Source organism: Euprymna scolopes, chromosome 41 (assembly GCF_053919585.1).
Source record: "Euprymna scolopes isolate OS-2025 chromosome 41, ASM5391958v1, whole genome shotgun sequence".
In the NCBI taxonomy this organism is placed as follows: domain Eukaryota; kingdom Metazoa; phylum Mollusca; class Cephalopoda; order Sepiida; family Sepiolidae; genus Euprymna; species Euprymna scolopes.
Window position 1 is genome coordinate 46,283,073 of NC_136522.1, and position 20,203 is coordinate 46,303,275.

Below are 20,203 nucleotides of genomic sequence, written 5' to 3' on the forward strand. Positions count from 1 at the left end.
AGCAGGGGGCTACTATTAGGGAATTAATTAGCGGGGTCATTATGAAGGGAGAAGAGTAGAAAGATGTTTGTTAACATTACACTTGAACTTCTGCATATCATTGCAGTTGGGAAAGCAGAATCCCGGAAGGGAGTTCCAAAGACCCGCAGTTCTGGGGAAGAAACTATTGGAGTAAAAGGCTTTCTTGCACCTAGGGATCTCCACTGTAAAGGGATGAGACTTAGTAGCTTGTCGGGTTTGTCGGGGGTAGTTACGTCGGGGAGGTACAAGTGTTTGCAGTTCGTCAGAGCATTCACCATTAAAGTATTTGTAGAACAGGCAGAGGGATGCAACATCTCGTCGATGGGACAGAGGTTGAAGCCCAGATGACAGTTCAGGACCTATCAGGTTTGCGACTCTTTTTTGAACCCTGTCCAGGAGCGAGAGACAAGCAGCAGATGCACCCGCCCAGATGTGACAACAGTACTCCATACATGGGCGAATGGTTGCCTTATAGAGGTATAGGATACTGGCAGGCGTAAGTAGTTTTCTAGCACGGTAGAGGGAGCCAACCTTCCTTGCAGCAGCCTTGGCAATGCTCTCAATGTATCTATTACAGTTCATATTCCCTGTAAACGTTAGGCCGAGGAGTTTAAAAGAAGTACTTTCAGGCAATGTGTTCTTGGCCATTGCTATTGGTGGTAGAGAAGGTTTCTTGTAGTTATTGAAGGAAACAAGCTTAGTCTTAGCAGCATTGAATGAGACCAACCATTTTTGTCCCCATTCCACTACGGATTGGAGGTCATCCTCTAGTGTTTCTGCCATTTTCTTGGATATGTGTTCATTTGTTTTCCCCTCATATCTGTTATAGAGAGTGGTGTCATCGGCAAATATACCCATCTCTGAAACAATATTATCAGGGAGGTCGTTTATGAATATCAGGAACAATAGAGGTCCAAGGATAGACCCCTGAGGCACTCCCGCATTTATGTCATATTGTTTGGATGTACGTCCGTCGAGGACAACTTTGATTTTTCTATTACTTAAGAAGGATTTAATTACGTTATGAATTCTTCCAGTGATGTGTGTTGTACATTACGAACCCTAAGTAAGGAAATTTTTCCATAGACGTGCTCTAAATTTCATGTTCTAGGGAAGGTACAATTATTTCATACATATGTTGTATAATACCCGTCCTAGGGATGGTAAAATATTCTTTTGCTCAAGATGGCAAATGATACATAGACATAAAAAATTCCTCTATCCTAAGAATAACAGGTATGTTCGAAAAGTTTCTCATTGTCTTATACGTTTCCGAGCAACGCCGGGTGGCCTTGCTAGTAAATTTATAAAAATAACCAATTTGTGATCTAACAATGTTATAATTGCTTAAGATTTGTGGAAAGTGTGAATCCATCTGCCCCTCCCTCCAGCTATGGGTTAACTAATAATGCTCACTCAACTCTAATAACTTGTTAGAATACTCTAAGACGACGTGAATGCGTCTAAAAAATCCTATTTCAGTCGAACAAACGACCAAGTGCTTTTATCCATATAATAAGGCATTCGTACGTATGTTATCACTATGACAATAGAATATTCTTTTCATTATTTTGACTCTCTAGTATATATTAGTTAACATCTTATATGTTTTAAAATAGAGTGATGTGGTAGGTGTATCAGAATTTTTGTAAGAATTTTTGACACCCCTAACACGAAACTGCGAATAAAATATAAAAATCTCGTAATTTCTCTGTTAACAGTGGGTTATTTATTTTCTTTATGGATTATACTTCCAAAATAAACTATTAAAGTTGTTTTAAAGGTAATAGAAATATTTTTTTTTTAAAAAAACAATAATGAATTTTCCGAACTCAATATTTTTCAATTTTTAAACTTTAAAAATCTATCAAAATTTTTCTATTGATTCTATTTTTACGATATTTTCAGGGTCAATGTGAAATTTTATGTTCTTGCCAATAAACCGAATATAATATTTTAGACAAACGTTTTTTTTTTAAATTCACGCCCCCAATTCAAGTTTCTATTAAAAAGTAAATAATTAATTTACTCACCAAAAAGTAAATTATTTACTCACAAATTGAAGAGAAAAGGTCAATAAATAATATATTCAAATTTAAAACAACAACAAAAAAAACGTAGTGTTTTTAGAATTTTACCTGTAAAGTTTGAAGTTTAAAACCTTTTTTTTTAAACCACGTTATTTGTTTTTTCTTTTTTTTAAATGGAACCTTGGTTCTTGCTCCTTTAATTGAAAAAAAATTAGGGCTTGAATTACATTTTTCGAGGAGTTATAAGCTTGGAAAGACAGGGGGTCGAATAATTCACGCCTCTCATTTTAAAATGTCTATTAAAAAGTAAATAATTAATGTACCAAAGTCTTATATATCACAAATTGAAGAGAAATGATCAATAAATAATATATTCAAACTTAAAACAAAAAAAGAACTGTTTTTTTTAGAAATTTACCTGTAAAGTCCGAAGTTTAAAACCTTTTTTAAAAAAAAAAAAAACACGTTGTTTTTTTTGTTTTTTTAATGAAACCTTGGTCCTTGCTTCTTTAATTGAAAAAATTAGGACTTGAATTACATTTTTCGATGAGTTATAAGCTTGGAAAGGAGTTATAAGCTTGGAAACTATTTTCACGAAATTTCTGACACACCTAGTGATGTGGTTCTCGATATGTGTCGGATATATACTCGAAAGTCAAAACAATGATAAGAATATTCTCTTGTCACAGCCCTAGTTAACACATCTCACACATAAACATAAAATAAGATCGTCCGATCAACAAAGAATGGCGATTAGTGATTAATTTGGTAAGGTAACAAAGTGTCCGACTTTATTTTTTTTTTTAATAAATTGTTCAAATTATGTGCCTGGTCGACTAAAACGATAACATTTTAAATAAATACATTTTTAAAAATGTGAGATTCGTTTTATTGATTGGAAAATATTTAGCAGATAATTATTTTTTACCGTAAGAAGAAAGAGAATATTTATCGTTTTAAAAAGAATTAAATTGTTACAATTTTAAATAAATAAAATTTATTTGTTTCAAGGATATTTAGTTATTAATGACAATTATTTTTATGGATAAAAAGAGCATTGTTTAATAGGATTGGCCACAACAGGAAATTAATTTATAATGAATGGTATTATTAATAGTTAATTGATATAGAAAACACCGTGATTTTCTAAGGGGTCTCGCTAGTTTTGTTTTTTAAATTTTATTTATTTATTTTTACATGGGAATCATCATTAAGGGGTCTCGCTAGTTTTTTTTTTTTATTTTATTTATTCATTTTTTTTACATGGGAGTCATCATTAAGGGGTCTCGCTAGTTTTGAATTGTTCAAATTACTACTCTCGTGTTGGATGTGATTTCTTATAACATTTCGATCGACGTAATCTCCAACTTTCTTCAGGTACGTCGAACTCGGGAATCTTTTTTCAAACTCCGGAATTTGTACAGTATATCTAACAGAACCCTTTACTTAATCCAAGTGAATAGACTGCTCTCGTTCCGTCAGCCATGACAAAGTAGAAGTCTTAAATATTTCTTAATTACATTCTTAGTGTCGCTTATGATTAGATTCCCGAGTTTGACATAAAGATTCCAGAGTTCGACAAGACACACCTGAAGAAGATCAGATCTTACGCCGACAAAACAGTTATCTCCTTTATTTAATTTTTTTTCATCAGTTTGTTCAAGCTGAGGACGAGGCATCCTACAGGATGTCAAACATTCAGTTGCTGGTCACCCCTTTAAGTGCAATTGTTTGAATGTCTCTTGCACTTGGTTCACCGAGTATATTTGCCGAGTATCTTTTGAAATTCTTTTTCGTGAGTCCACTTGCTCGTATAATAACTGTAATGATAGAGATTTTCTTAAGAATCCAGAAAAGCACCCAACACGAGAAGAAAAGTCTGAATAATTCAAATGATACGAATTATCCGTAATTGATTATTATTATTATAATAATAAATATATATATATTATATTGCATATAAAGAAAGATGGAGTTTACATCGGCCGAAATTGATTATTATTATTATAATAATGAATATATATATATATATATATATATATATATTGCATATAAAGAAAGATGGAGTTTACATCGGCCGAAACGTTTTGATAATAACATCCAAGATGAGACTAATAATCTGAATAATCCAAATAATCCAAATTATTACACTTCATCTCAAAAGAAATATTGTTATGAAGATTTAATTAGATTGATACAGAAAATTGTAATGGAACGATTCGAATATTTTCTTTCGATTCAGTTGCTGATTATGTTCTAAATTTTCGATTCCAATACCGATTCCGATTCTTTTTAAACCAGCAAACATTCACAGGCAACATGAATTGGAAAAATAAATTGAAGACATTACCAAGGTTGATGCAAATTAGATGGGTTAGGGTTAGAAAATTACTCATGACACTATCTTGTATCTTTACAATCACTATTCACCCAGGTATAAAGTATTGCTGTAATATATGTGCTGGTGAATCTACTCCTAGTATCCTCCCTCTTAGACGGAGTCCTAAAAACTCTCCAACGTAATAAATCCCACAGTATCAACTAAACTTCACTCCCTATCGCGTCACTACAATGATGCATCCCTATGTCTATTTTACAAGTATTTTAACGAAAATTATTTTCCGATTCCTATAAAATTACCGGTTATGTTCTAAATTCCCGATTCCAATACAATTACCGATTCCGATTCCTTTTAAATATCTAAATATTTAGCTATAGAGTTGCTGTTTCCAAATTACCGTACAATCTCATGTATTTGCATATACTTTCGCAAACATAAAAATACACTTGTGTGTGTGTGTGTGTGTAGTGACTAATCTATAGATTTTAATTCTAAATTCTATTGGTTGTTTAAAAATCAATAAATATTTTATCATCAGTGTCAGTAATGAAAAATTAAGTTAAAAACAATCGTTTTGGGCATCGGAAAATAGACACAAAATTTGCAGATATCTATTCGAATTCCGATACCTAAAAAAATCCGATTTTTCTCCGATTCTCGATTCTGATTCTCCGTCCTATCCATTCAGCGTGGCCGTAGCCGAGATTGAACTCACTACACGAGTTTGTAGTGTAATTCAATATTGTCGGTAGCTGAATACTTGATGCTTCGCCAGGGCTATCAAAGGTATTTTTTATAGTGACGCCATCACTTAACGGATACCTACCACGGCTTAAGAAAGTCCCAACTACCCTCGAGAGAAGGATAGATCGCGCCAGTTTCTCAACCTGGTATTTTACCTTGCGGTACATATAGCACCTCGCCTTCCCAAATGGTCACCCATCTGGTACTGGCCAGGCGCCACGTTGCTTAACTTCGGTGCCATATATTCTGATTCTATTGCCCCCAAAACTTCCTTTTTTTTTAAATCGATTTCCGATTCCTATTAATCGTCCCAACAATACGTTTAAAAAAAAAAAATCCGTTTTTTTTTTTATTATTCTTTGAAGCATGGAAATTGAAAATTTTATTTTTTTTCTCCAGAAAAGGATGGACGACAAAGCTGCAAAGTCAACAAACAAATTAACGTCTGAAGAAGTGAACAAGTTACTGAAGAGATTCCCTCAGCCGCCAATGACGTACAAATAAGATAAATCAGGTAAGTAGATATGTTCAGGTTTTGATCTTTGCTTTTCAGCTTCAATAGTTTAGTTAATTGGTATCTTCATCATTTTTTAATATCTGATAGAGATTCACTGTGTTGTTGAAATGTTGATCATTATCGGTATTGACAAAATACTAAAAATGATATTGAGACTATCAGGCATGCGTATGTAGTGTGATGTATGGAAGTAAAACTTGGTCAGTGAGAGTTGAGGACCGACGTTGCAAGGGGAGAAATCGGAATAAGATAAAGAACGTGTAATGTTAATCTTAAATATATGCTTAGATCTCATGACCCCAGAGGAAGATTAAATCTTGACAGTATAGGGAGATGAATGCAGAACAGATTTGCATGTTGAAAAATCGATTAGATGCACTTTAGAAGTTCTGATTTTTACGATTCTATATTCTGATTCTGTTAATCGTAGTATTAAGCATCATGTGTTAGGGTTAGGGTTAAGGTTAGGGTTAATCAAAATACGAACATTTGTTAATAGGTGTGGGCGAGGGAACTTCGTATAGACTTACAGAAATCAAGTGTGGGTTGTCGGTCTTCCTCATTTGCGGGTTCTTTGGCCTCAGTTTGAATAAATGGAACTCAGCTTGCAAAATATTCTCCTTCGCTTCCAGAAAGGAGACATTATAAAAGAAATGCATCTGGTGACGGTAATCTGCAAAAAAGACAAAACATGTAATATCAGGTTGATAAGAAAGTTCTTGCGGTTCTTCACTTTTAAATTCAGATGAACACATCTCGGCCCAGACAGAAACTTATTGATCGAAATAAGCACCATCAGAATCAACACATTTTTACCAATGCAAAACAAGTGCATTTATGCCAGTAATGTAACAATATTGGCTTTGCGGGGTAGTCTTTTCCTACAGGCACCCGGCAATTAACATTTAAATGAAAGTGAATTAAGGTACTTATGAAACTATATATATATATATTTTTTTTTTTATTACATTTTCACCCCAAACAAGGCACATTGATTATTATATGATTATTTAATTTAATATGATTATTTAATTTAATATGATTATTTAATATATATATAATTTAATATGATTATTTAATATAATTTAATAGTTTTATTTACACAAATGCTCGTCTACACACGTTTCACGATGGCACGTTTCAACTGGAGCTGACGTAAACACACCATCCTCAGGATGATAAAATGAAAAATCGTTTCATTTTGTTTCAATCACCGTGAATGTTAGGTTTATCAAAGCTCCGGTGGGAATGTGCCATGACGTGTAGCCAGATAATTTTAATTTTAATCTGTAAATACAGACCATAACTGAATTAATATATATTAGGTATGACCATAGTTATTGATACCCAAAACTAAAAATACAAGTAAAAACTAGTATAATGAAAAACTATTAATCGTAATTTTTACTCTATATTGAAGAGGAATGATCAGCTTTTAAATCGCACGTAAACATTCTTTATTTTACACTGAATAAAAAGGACGAAATGTAATTTGAACCTTACAAAATAATCAAAACATAAAAAAATTACAAAAATAACAATGGCTTCTTAAATATACGAAAAACAGGTCTGATAAAACTTAAAAAATATAAGAAAAAAACTTGGTACAAATTTACATTGTATCTTTTGAAGTTTTTGCTCAATTATTATTCAAGTGAAATATAACAGTAAAAGACTTATCTTTGACTTGCAATATTATGAAAAATACATATATATGTATATCCAGAAAAATTTCACATCTTAAACAAACAACAACTAAAACAATTAACTTCCGGTTTGATGTGGAACCCGTTAACTGACAGAATTTCCTTATTAATTTTCAACATCGTAATTTATAGCCCGAAAAATATTTAAATTATTATTTTTTATTAAATTCCTCTTTATGCTAGGAAATATCAATTTTTAAATATTAAAACTAAGTTGTTGTTTATTTTGAAATTTTTACCAGATGCTTAAATTAACTTTATCGGAAACTTATTTTCCACATAAATTTTTTTATATGGTCTTATAAACTAAAAGTCACATTTTTGATTTAATATTAATAAATTGTAAAACATTATGTGCACAAATTTTTTTTATTAAACTATTAAATCATAATTGTTTCAATTACTTGGTTAAGAAATTATATTTTTGTTCTGACAAAAGAAATGAGTAACACTACGATTTTTATCAGCGAATTTCGAAAAGATTACTGTCATCACTCTTCCGTAGAAAAATTATTCACTTTCGATTTCTAAATATATTTTTTAATTATTCACTATTCACAAACGGCATCGATTAAATTTGTTAACAGTAAATTTGCCTACATAATTATAATACGTTTTATGAGTCAACCACCCACATTTTCTTCACTGACATCGAAAAATTCAATCGTTAAAAATAGTAAACAATTTCAGAAATCGTTTGAAATTACACAGGTAAAAACCGTACAAATGTAAATAATAACTAAAACAAATTCTGTTAAACTTAAATGATTTTAACATATTTTCCAACGTTTTTGTCCCGTAAAATCGATAAAAATATTATAAATCGGTAACATTTGTTACCCTAAATTAAATATATTTTATTTTATCATTCCAGTATATTTTAATATGTAAAAAAGATGGGAACTCCTCTCCCGAAATCTGATAAGATTGCGTTAAGGGGGGGGGGGTATATATGATTTTTTTCTTTTGTACAGTATTTTATTTCAGCATTTAAAAAAGTTAACGAAATTGATTGATTATTTGATTTTTGAGAAAATTTGAAAAATCGTGTTGTTTACATTGTTTACGTAAAAATAACATTGTTCACGTGAAAATGTGTAAAAATAACATTATTTACCTGAAAATATGTAAAAATAACATTGTTTACGTGAAAATATGTAAAAATAACATTGTTTACGTCAAAATAACATTGTTTACGTGAAAATATGTAAAAAATAACATTGTTTACGTGAAAATATGTAAAAATAACATTGTTTATGTGAAAATAACATTGCTTACGTCAAAATATGGCAAAATAATATTGTTTACGTGAAAATACGTAAAAATAACATTGTTTATGTGAAAATATGTAAAAATAACATTGTTTATGTGAAAATGTGTAAAAATAACATTGTTTACGTGAAAATATGTAAAAATAACAATGTTTACGTGAAAATATGTCAAAATAACATTGTTTACGTGAAAATATGTAAAAATAACATTGTTTACGTCAAAATATGTCAAAATGATATTGTTTATCCGAAAATATGTAAAAATAACATTCAGTTCCATTTTTTTCCCGTTTTTAGCTTTTTGGGGAATTTTTTGAAAATTCACCGGTTTTACTGAGAGTAAAAGAAAATATGAGAAATTTTTTAGAATCTTTCTTCTTGTGAATACTGCACAAATTATAATGAAGCAATTTTATTTACAAGTTTTTACTGTTATTATTTGTTATGGGTAAACAATTCCGCCTTTATTAGTGCCATACCTGTTATATATCATTATTAGTGCCATACTTATTATATATCATTATTAGTGCCATACCTGTTATATATCATTATATATGTATAGACTGAGATATTTTTTATTACAGACTAACACTGGCAGTTGCAATTACATTTTGTTTCAGTTGTAAAGTTACACTCTTCTAGATATGGAAGATTCAATTCTTAGTGCGGGCAACACTGAAAACACAATTGTGAATTATTTAGAATTTCTACCGAGTCATCGCTGTGGATTAAATTAAGGATTCCGTTCAAAATTCCGTGTAGATTCCAGAGAAAGACAGAAAAAATTCCAAATTCGACAGGAATATTACCAAGTTCGGCAAAACATATCTGAAGAAGGTCGGAGATTACACCGACTGAGATGTAAAAATAACACTCAAGATGAGAACAGTAGTCGGAAGAATCCAAATAATCAATCCTCATCTAAAAAATTCATAAACATAAGCTCAATAAGACCTCATATAAAGTATTGCACTCAAACCTGCATCATATTGGCCTTCGGGTCTAGATCAAAATGTAGTATCTGTTCTGATAATACACTTCAATTTTTTGTTTTCGGTTAGTGGAGGAGAAATCCTTCACGACTGAGACAATTTTTTTTATTTTTGTTCCTTTTCCTCACGTTAAAAAACGACCCTGGTGTCTAACACTGCCCTCGTGGGGAGGCAAAGTAAATAGGAACATTAGAATGCAATACAGTGATTGGGAAGCATACAAAGAATAACATTCATAAAAAGTAACATATTACAATTTGAGATGGAACAATAGTATTAACTGCCATGTATGTGTGTGTGTGTGTGTGTGTGTGTGTGTCTGTGTCTGTGTGTGCGTGAGAGAGAGAGAGAGAGAGAGAGAGAGAAAGAGAGAGATAGGGAAAGAGAGAAAGGAAAGGAAAAATTTTTAACTGCTAATATATATATATATATATATATATATATATATTAGCAGTTGAAATTTTCTATATACTAGCTGGCAGCCCGGCGTAGCCCAGTCGTACAATACGCTTAAGATTATATTTTGATATATGCAGATTGCGTATGAATTATTATAGAATCAATCCTCTATTGATTATTATATATGACGGGGAATAATTTACCCATCGGACTAATTCGCAAAAAAAAAAAAAAACATAATAAAATAATGATTATTATATCGTTCATCAAATTCTGTCTGTGTTTGTTTACAATATCACGTCAGCTGATATTTAGGCTTAACTATGAGTATCCTGGAAATGACACTTCTGATTAATGTTTAGTTTTAAAATATGCAAATGAAGAAATAATTTGCGGTGATTTTAAATGGCACCTCTTTTATTTTTCGTAAATTGAACTCATTAATAAGAAAAAATTAAAATAAAAGGTTAGGTATACTCGGGCTTGAACAGGAGATCATTCGATCTGTAGTCGAGTGCGCTACCACCTATATAAGCTATATCGCCAAATCTGTTTTTTTTTAAAGAAGAATTGATTTGATAAGGTTTATTATCTTTCTTTGCCAGTGTAACGAAAAATATTCCCCTGTAAAAATTATTCTTTTTTTTTCTAAAAGAGAGAAAAACTACTTTTAAAATCGGATTTTTCGATGTTCGATACTTATCGGATGAATTTCCGTACAAAACATAAGAACACTGCCAGAAATATAAATTAGCTTTGTGTGTTATTTTCAAAAGATAGGCTCAGCGCTTTCGGAATCTGTAAGAAAGGAACTCTCTCTCTCTCTCTCACACACACACACACACATACGCGCGTGCGCAAAGTGACTTTTATATAATATATACGTATAGTCTTTAAAGTTTGTAACCTTTAAAACTATATAAAAATCTTATTTAATATATATATATATATATATTTAGTTCTAATAGTAAGAAAATTAATAAGCTACAAAATACAATTACACAAAATATAGCAGACTGTAACTGTAGAAGAAAAAATAAATATTCCCTACAAGGCTCATGTAAAATTAAAAATGTAATCTATAGCTGCACAGTATCAAAACCCCCAAATCTACATGAATCTATTAACAGCCATAACTCAACCACCAGATTAAATAATGACACAAACTTTAACCAATCTACCGATAAATTACAAACCAACCCACCATATAATAATCCAGCACCAAACCTAACGGAAAATAATCACAATAAACAAGAGGCAATATATTTTGGTTCCACATCTGGCCTAATAAAACATAGAATTTCAACGCACAAATATTCTTTTAAAAATAACTCTCTGTCAAACCAAACTACTCTATCCAAGTATATTTGGCAACTCAAGAATAACAATATTTCTTTCAAGTTGAAATGGCAAGTAATTGAATCTTGCAAACCATATAAACCAGGAGATAAATTCTGTGCACTGTGTATAAAAGAGACCCTAAAAATTTTGAAATATGAAGATATAAAAAATGCAACCACCCTATTAAATTCGAGAGAGGAACTAATCTGCACATGCAGTCATAAACGTTGGTTTAAATTTAATAAATATAAACCACCTTAAATCATTAAAAATTACTTATTAATAAAATAGATTATAATATTTTTTTTTATTATTCTGTAATAAATTAAGTTAGACTAATTATCTCCCTTACGTTCTTTAATTAAAGAAATATGACTAATTATCCCCCTTGCATTATTTAATTATACAAATAACATTATCCTCCAATTTCTTTCGAATTCTAAACCTTGGCGTCATTTAATCAAAAGTATACTAACGGAAATAAATTATTACACAAGCGTTCCTTTTGAAAATTTATCATTTCATAAGCTGAAAAGCTATAGCAAGCATCTATATGAGTACTTTAACCATAGTTCCTGATTTCAAAAGGCGAAAAATTAAAAGGTAAATATTTGTACGTATGTTTTTATGTATATATATGTATATCTATGTATATGTATATATGAGTGTACTTTTTCATATATATGCTTGTATGTATTTGTGTATATATGTATGTATAATATTGTACTTAAACCAAATTTATATTTATAATTTTACTCTATTTTATTTCTATCTCTAACCCATATTAATTTTCTTATCAAGTGTAAATCCATACCTTTATTTCAATTTTTCCAGATACATCTGCCTTACTTTTAATGCTAGGTTTATTTATGGTGTCTTTTACATTTAATAAAAACCCTTCCCAATATTTGCTGATGAGGAAACATTGTTTATTAAAAAACTATATGTAATAATTATTGTCCGTAACTTGATTTCTAACACAATAAAAACAGTTTTCCGAAACGATCGTACAAATAATTTTGTTGTTGTTCCTTCCTATGAAGCGGATTTTTAATTTAATTATAATTTGATTTTTAAATTATCAATCACATTACTAAATATTACATTAGCTCTAGGATATTTACCTATCGAGCTTATTATATATCTAAATTACAACGAGCACTTTTTCTTTCCCTGTATTTTAATTAAATTAGTAATTTCACTATTACATTAAAATACACTCTGCTCTTTAGACTATTGTTCTAATCTCCTTTATATATATATATTCCGGGTCGCTTGAGGATGGCTGTTTGTAGCGACCATATGTAAGTGTTTACCCTCAAATATATATATATATATATATATATATATATATATATATATATATATATATATATATATATATATATATATATATATATACGAGGGGCGTGCAATAAGTAATGCCCCTGACTCATTTCCCGTTGTCTGATCTAGCTGAAATTTTTCATGTGCAATAATTTATATCTCTACGGGATATGTGGCAAATTACAGCTCTCAACTAATTGTGGTTTCTGTTTTACACGTGTTTGAACTGAGTCAGGTGTGAAATGGAGCCTGTTGAATGTCGAGCAGTGGTCCGGTTTTTGTATTTGAAAGGACGCACACCACAGGAGACTTTTGATGAAATGAAAGAAACTTATGGTGACAATGCCCCATCATATGGCCTTGTAAAACGCTGGCATCGTGAATTCAAACATGGCCGGAAGTCTGTGGAAACAGCTCCCAGACCTGGTCGCTCCCCACCTTCTGCTATTGATGAGGCATCTGTCCGTCAAGTTGAGGCTGCCATTTTGGAAGATCGGCGCATTACTATTAGCCAAATAGCTCAAAATGTCAAGATTAGTACAGGGACTGTGGAAACTATAATTCATGACCATTTGCATATGCATAAGGTGTCTGCCAGATGGATTCCCAGGTTGCTCACACCATTCCAGAAGCGAGAACGCGTCGAGTGCTCGAGGATGAATTTGGAGATGTGCCAAGAAGATGAGTCAATATTTTTCAAAAGACTGATTACATAGGATGAAACCTGGGTCCATCACTATGATCCAGAGACCAAAGCCCAGTCAATGCAGTGGAAGCACTCGGACTCACCACCTCCAAAGAAGGCCAGGATGCAGCCCTCTGCTCGCAAGGTCATGCTCACAGCCTTCTGGGATCAGAACGGAGTAGTACTGACAGATTTCCTGGCAAAGGGTACCATAATTACAGGAGCCTATTATGCTTCACTTTTGAGGAAATTAAGGGAAGCTATCAAAATCAAGAGGCGGGGCAAGGTCAGCAAAGGTACCCTACTCTTGCAGGACAACGCTCCGGTCGACAACTCGCATGTTGCCAGATCAGAAGCACGGGCGTGTGGTTACGAAATCCTCCCCCCTCTCCTGACCTTGCACCCTCTGACTTTCAGCCATGAAGTTTTTGAAAGGAAAGCGTTTCCCAGATGATGCAGCCTTGACTTCTGAAGTCACGTCGTGGTTGAAGGACAAACCTGGGGTGTTCTACAAAAACGGTCTCCAGAGCTGCATCAAACGATGGGAAAAAATGCATAACTCTGGGTGGTTCCTATGTAGAGAAAGACTAATAGCTATGCCAAGTTTCGTTGCTCTATTGCTATGGGAAGTGGGTCAGAGACATTACTTATTGCACGCCTCTCGTACACTGCGTGTCAAATTATTAACAAGATAACATTTTTTTATCAGTTTAAAAAAAACTTACCGGTAGTTTCGTATCAAAAGCTTCAGAAACATTGGCAATGCCGAGCTGCGCGTACTGTGAAATTTTCGTACTGTTCCGCGCAATGTAAACAACTTGCCATCGTAATTGCTGAAGCCACGGTATTTAAGATGTGTCAAATTAGTAACAAGGCAGTTTGTTTCGTCAATAAAATGGGTCGTAAAGTTGGTGTGATTAGTTCTGAAAAGCATATTATTACAGAACAGCTAGCAAAAGATAAAACTACCATCGAAATATCGAAAATGATAGGAAGGTACTATCAAACTGTGAAGAACTTTGTCAAAAATCCTACAAAGGTACGTAAGAGAGCTGATAAAGGTAAATTTAGAGTTGTTTCACGCCGTTCTCTACTCCAAATTAAACGTGAAGTTGCTAAGAACCCTTTCCAGACAAGTCGAGAAGTCTTTGACCAAGGCGGATTGAAGAATGTCTCAAAAAATACTTGATGTCGCCTTCTGAAAGAAGTGGCGCAGTCTGTTAAGTCTATGACAAAGTCTCCATTAAAGCAACATCACATACAAAACCGATTGAAATGGGCAGAGGACAGCATGAAAACGGATTTTCCCAAAGTTTTGTTCACGGATGAAGTGCATGTTACTCATGATGGCCCAGATGGCTGGAGCACAGGAAGGGTCCTAGATGGTCGACATCGTCATCAGCGTTTAAGGCGCCAACAAGGTGGTGGTGGGATAATGATTTGGACTGAGATTATCGGAGGTACTTTAGTTGGCCCATGGAGAGTCCCTGAAGCGTAAAAATGACGTCAAATGCTTACATAGATTTTCTGAAGGAGCACTTTGAACCATGGCTGAAGAAGGAAAGGTTGACGTTCAGAAGAACCATTATTTTTATGCAGGATAATGCTCCCTCGCATGCAGCAAACAAAAGCAAAGAGTGTTTGCAACAACTGGGGTTCTCTGGGCTACGGAAGATGGAGCGGCCTGCAAATTCACCAGATTTGAACCCAACTGAGGACCTTTGGAGTATCATGAAGCGACGTCTCTATGCAAGTGGACGCCAATTTAAGAGCAAAGATGAGTCGTGGAATGCTCTCCAAGAGGTACCGCGAGGAATAACTGTTGACGAAACCAGAAATTTGACTACTTCTGTGCACCAACCTCTTTTACAAGTCATCCATAAAAAAGATCGCATATCCCATACTAATTATGTTAATGTAGAAATTGCTATGTAGTTATTGTGTTCTAAGCATTTTTCCTAGTTCATTTAATGCTTGAAAATTATTTCAATAAAGAAGTAATGGGTATGTTGTGTTTTTTCTCAACCTCGTTAGTAACTTGACACACTGAAATCAACAGATATTCCTGTCTTCTGCCATAGTTTCGCTAATACTACTTTAAATACTTTTATTTTCTGACTGGAGTAGCTGAATAGTATAGTAAGCAGTTTCTCAAAGTTTCATGGATTTGTATTCACTCGTTCCTTAAATATTAAAAAAAAATGTAAACTCGTTAATAATTGGATACGTAGTGTATATATTATATAGGTGCGTAAAATACGTTTATGCGGATATTTTTTTATTATATAATCTAAACTATTCAAGGTACCAACTCGTTGATTGCGAAAAGTTAACACATATACACACATTATATGTGAACGTTCGTATAATACAACTCCGAGTGGTCTTATTTCAGCAATCACTCTAGCGAATAAAATACATCTTTCCTTTAAAAATAGAATAATGGTTTTAGATTTTAATGCTTGTATTATTTTTGTGGGAAATTTTGAAAAATATGAATCAAATAATCATAGAGAATGAGGCAGAAAAATTAGGTAATAATGGCAGAAAAATTAGGCAATGATGGCAGAAAAAAGATAGGGAGACATAATTTTGAAAGCCGATTTATCATAATTTTTTTAAGGTTTCCGACTACTTTTTGATTGTATTTGAAAGATTAAAGACTAAACTTAATTTCCAAACGGGAAAAAATATTTGTACATGTGAAAATAAAAAAAAATATAATGAAAAATATTTTCATGGCGACATACGGGAAGCTGACAAATTCAGCTAAATTTTGAAGTTAAATAAATTCATTGTAAAAATCTTTTGAAAGATTAATATTAGTTTTCTGGGTTTATTTCAAAGATACTTAGTAAAGTCCTAAGATATTGACTTGAATAAAAAATACACACTGTTTGAAAAAAAAAAAAAGAAGAAGCTTAATTACCCACCCCTCGCAAAAAAAAAACAAACAAACCCCGAGAGATTCTAGCTTTGCTTAAGCAAATACAAACGAAATCGTCTACGCATGGATTCTACGGAAGCCCAAAATGTCAGAAAGTCAAAAAGATGTCTGAAAATAATGTCAAGTTGTTATAAAGAGGTAGCGAGTGCTGGTTTTCTTTTTTTCCCAGCCATGTATCCGTACACTCCTATAGTAAACGTTTGTATAATTTTTGCCATTTTTTAATTTAATTATTTTTTTGTGTTCCTGCTTTTCAATTAAACTTTTATATATATATATATATATATATATATATATATATATATATATATATATATATATATATATATATTTATTTTTTAATTTATTTTTAAATTTCGCGATCATTCAAGCAAGGAAAATATTACAATCGCACACATAAAAATCACGCATGTAATCATGTAATCTAAAAAAAGTAGAAATATTTTTTTTATTTATTCTGTGTGAAAATATTAAATAATCAATCCTTAATTCAATGATAATATCGATAGTTCGAAAAATTAATATTTCTTCGAGTTATATCAAATTCATTAATACGGATTTAAAGTTTTCTTTCGTAATGTTCATGAAAAATTAAATTTTCTTTTTTCTGTTGTTACAATTGACGATGCTTTATTTTCATAAAAGAAGCAAAATAAATTCATTAATTTTTTTTACTACTGAAAACCATAACTTCAGTAAGGATTTTTTTGTTTAAACAAAATAAATTTCTTCTAAGATTCAAATAAACTGATCATTATTTGATAAATACTGAAAATTTCATTAAAATAGGTAAATTTTCTGATTTTTGATGGATTATAAATGAAGGGAGGGGTCAAAATGTTTATACATTTTGAGCATCAGCTATTCTTACGAAAAATAGAATCTTCGGTTTTGATAAATAGTGAAAATAATTTATTTGTGTATTATTCCATTTTGTAAAAAAAAAAATATATATTTAGTATAACTTCCCTTTTTTCCAAAACAATTCTTTCCTATATTAAAAATCGAATTTGTGACGTAAAGCAAAACAACTGAGTTTTATTATTTGTTTATAATGTACGCTGATAAGTTGGAAGAAACACGTGCACACCTTACGCATATACCGCGGCTTCATATGACGCCATCCATTAAAATAGAAAAAAAGTGTGGCTACATATGGTTTAGGCGGTTCCACTTATTCCAAGGCCGAAAAAAGTGATCACTGGTGCTGTTCGAATCATATTCAAGTCTTGTTTTCGAATTCTAAACGAGTCTTATTTTTTACTTTGTGTCATTCCTTGTTTATTTTTTTTTATATTCGTGATTAAAAGTAATAATAAAAGGTCAGCCGACCGGTTTCGTCCTCACTCATGAATAGCTGTATCGAGGTATTTATTATTAAATGGGCAAATAAAAACAATAGAAACGGGGGTAACTTTTTTTTTAATAATTGCGATAACGAAATTTTGCATTCCACAAAATATAAAAAGCCTTTATCAGATGATGACTCTGGGTTCAGGGATGGTTCCAGAGCCGCAGCATCTTTACTACTAACCCAGAGCGCCTAGCAGTATCTCATAATACCACCAGACTTTGTTGGATTGTTGTCAATCTGTGAGATTGCCATATCCACGACGATGCGGATAGAGCTTTGTCTTGTAGTTTCTTTGTGTATTTTTTCTTGTCTGACGGAGAAATGCCAAGATTATTAAAGAGCATGAAGGTTTAGTTCACAATAAAATCTCGGCATCATAATTCGATAAGAAATACAATGGGTTTCCCGCCATCGCTGATACATTGTTCTCATAGATCTTTATATCTTCACAACTTACGCTGACGTACCCAGTCAAAATTTTCCTCAAATCAATCCATTAACTCAATAAGAAAAAACTTTTTAAAATTAACGGACTAAATGATGATATCCGGACGTTGATCCGTTAACGTTATTTCAGTTGGAAATACGAACCGGCGTTCTAAGTCGAATGCAACGCGCCAATCCGTGCAGCCATTAAACAATGATGATTTCTGCCTATTTTTACATAAAGATTTTGAACAATTTCTTTCTTTAACGAAATGAATTGCTCTCTCTACTGGTGATTGTTTGAGCTTTATTAGCAATCACACCACATATGTTCGCAGCTTCCGCAACAATCTTCAATAAGTCATTATGTCTCCAGGTTTAGCTTCTTAGAAAATGCTCGCATCCAATGAGAATATGTTTGAGATTGGCAGTTTTCCCACATGCTTTGCATCGATCGGATTTAGTTAACCCCCAGGCATGAAAGTTAATTGATGTTGGTAATATATCGTAGGCTGTTTTTATGAGAAAGCTTAATATTTAGGCTCTATATATTTGAGGTCTCACCATGTAATTTAACTATTTTTTTACATTCTCCCACTTATTCCATGCCCCTTGTTTACTTTGACATACAGCTGTTGTAATGTGCTTAGCTTCTTCAAAATTAAGGGGTTCTTTCGAAACCATTTTCCTTTGCTATACAGGGGATTCTTTGGAAACCATTTTCCTTTGCTATACAAGGGATTCTTTCGACCACCATTGTTTTGGGTGTAGCCTTAGACATGCTGTCCCACATGCCATAGCACCGACTATATCTTGCATCTTAAGGTCTGATTCTGCATCTTTTATAGCTTGTCTTGCTTTCCATTTTCGACCAGATATTACTGCTGGTTGGGTATTCTTATCTACTGGGTTGGGAGAGTCACGCAGTATCTGGAAAGGTCGCGCTTTACTTAATTTATATTCCTCAACAAGTGACGACGTTTGAAGTTTTAACTTTGTTGATGAATTGTACAGTGCCACGTTTGTCAGGAAATTAGGCACCTCCAACCATTTTTTCATAAACTTGTTGATCGGGCGTTCCATTGCCTCAGCTTTTGTAAGTGATATTTCATAAATCTGCGTTGGCCATGATAACTTAATCCAAAAGTAAATGCACCATATCTTGTCTTTGTTTAGGAGGTCACACTTATCAATTGAGCGTAATCCATCTTTTAGCATTTTGTGTAGGTCCTGCCAACGGTATCGATCAGTCAGAGGTAGAGAATAGCAGCGACCAAGGCTATTTTCGCGGATTGTGGGGATTTTTGTTTATAATTAACTAGCATGGATATCCGGCGTTGCCGGGCTGTTTGGAGGTGTGAGTTGAGCAAAAGAAAAAAAGTGGTAGTAGGCAGGCAGGCTTGAACCCGTACCGGAAAGGAGGAAACAAACGTGAAAAAACTGACGTGTTTGCTGTTGCGCCCATCAGAAACCGGAAATTACTTAGGTTAAAATTAAGGCTAGACAAGCGAAAAGAGGGATGACTTTCAAAAATATCGGCGAAAAAAGCGACCCCATCCCTCAGTTGAGAGCGAGGGAATTAATGTTTTTAGCCAATTTTTCGATATTTTCTTCCGAAGGGCCGAGCTTCAAAATGATATCGATCTCGTGAAAATCCGCCGACTCTCTCGAAAGTTTTAGCCATACATACATACATACATACATACATACATACATACATACATACATACATACATACATACATTTCAACAGACAGGTGATATTTATATTATAGATTATTTAATTATAGATAAACTCCAACATTTTGATGACATTATTTTCATTGAACTCAAATCAAACATTTAAACAGTTCCTATAAGCGGGTAATCGTTTGTTGCATGTGTGATTTGCATTCTTTAACTATTGTCACGTCATCTATAAACACCTTCATAGAGGGATCTTTTTCTTATTTTCCGCAATACGCAATATTATCTCCATTATGAACACAAACAGTAATGGAGAGATAACACATCCCATCATAATGCCAATATTCAAATTTTGCTAGTTTGTTGAATATTTATTCTTATTAGAGAATCTCATATATGTTCATTCGAAATACGCTAA

At 32.6% G+C, this 20,203-nt stretch overlaps 1 protein-coding gene across 1 annotated transcript in view; it reads right to left on the bottom strand.

Annotated features, from left to right (window-relative positions):
* LOC145266507 (uncharacterized) overlaps positions 1-20,203 on the bottom strand; it is a 120,224-nt gene that overhangs the window by 20,426 nt on the left and 79,595 nt on the right. Inside the window, exon 2 of the mRNA XM_080122240.1 lies at positions 6,184-6,326. Coding sequence (XP_079978366.1) covers positions 6,184-6,326 — 143 coding nt within the window. The remainder of the gene's footprint in view (positions 1-6,183; positions 6,327-20,203) is intronic.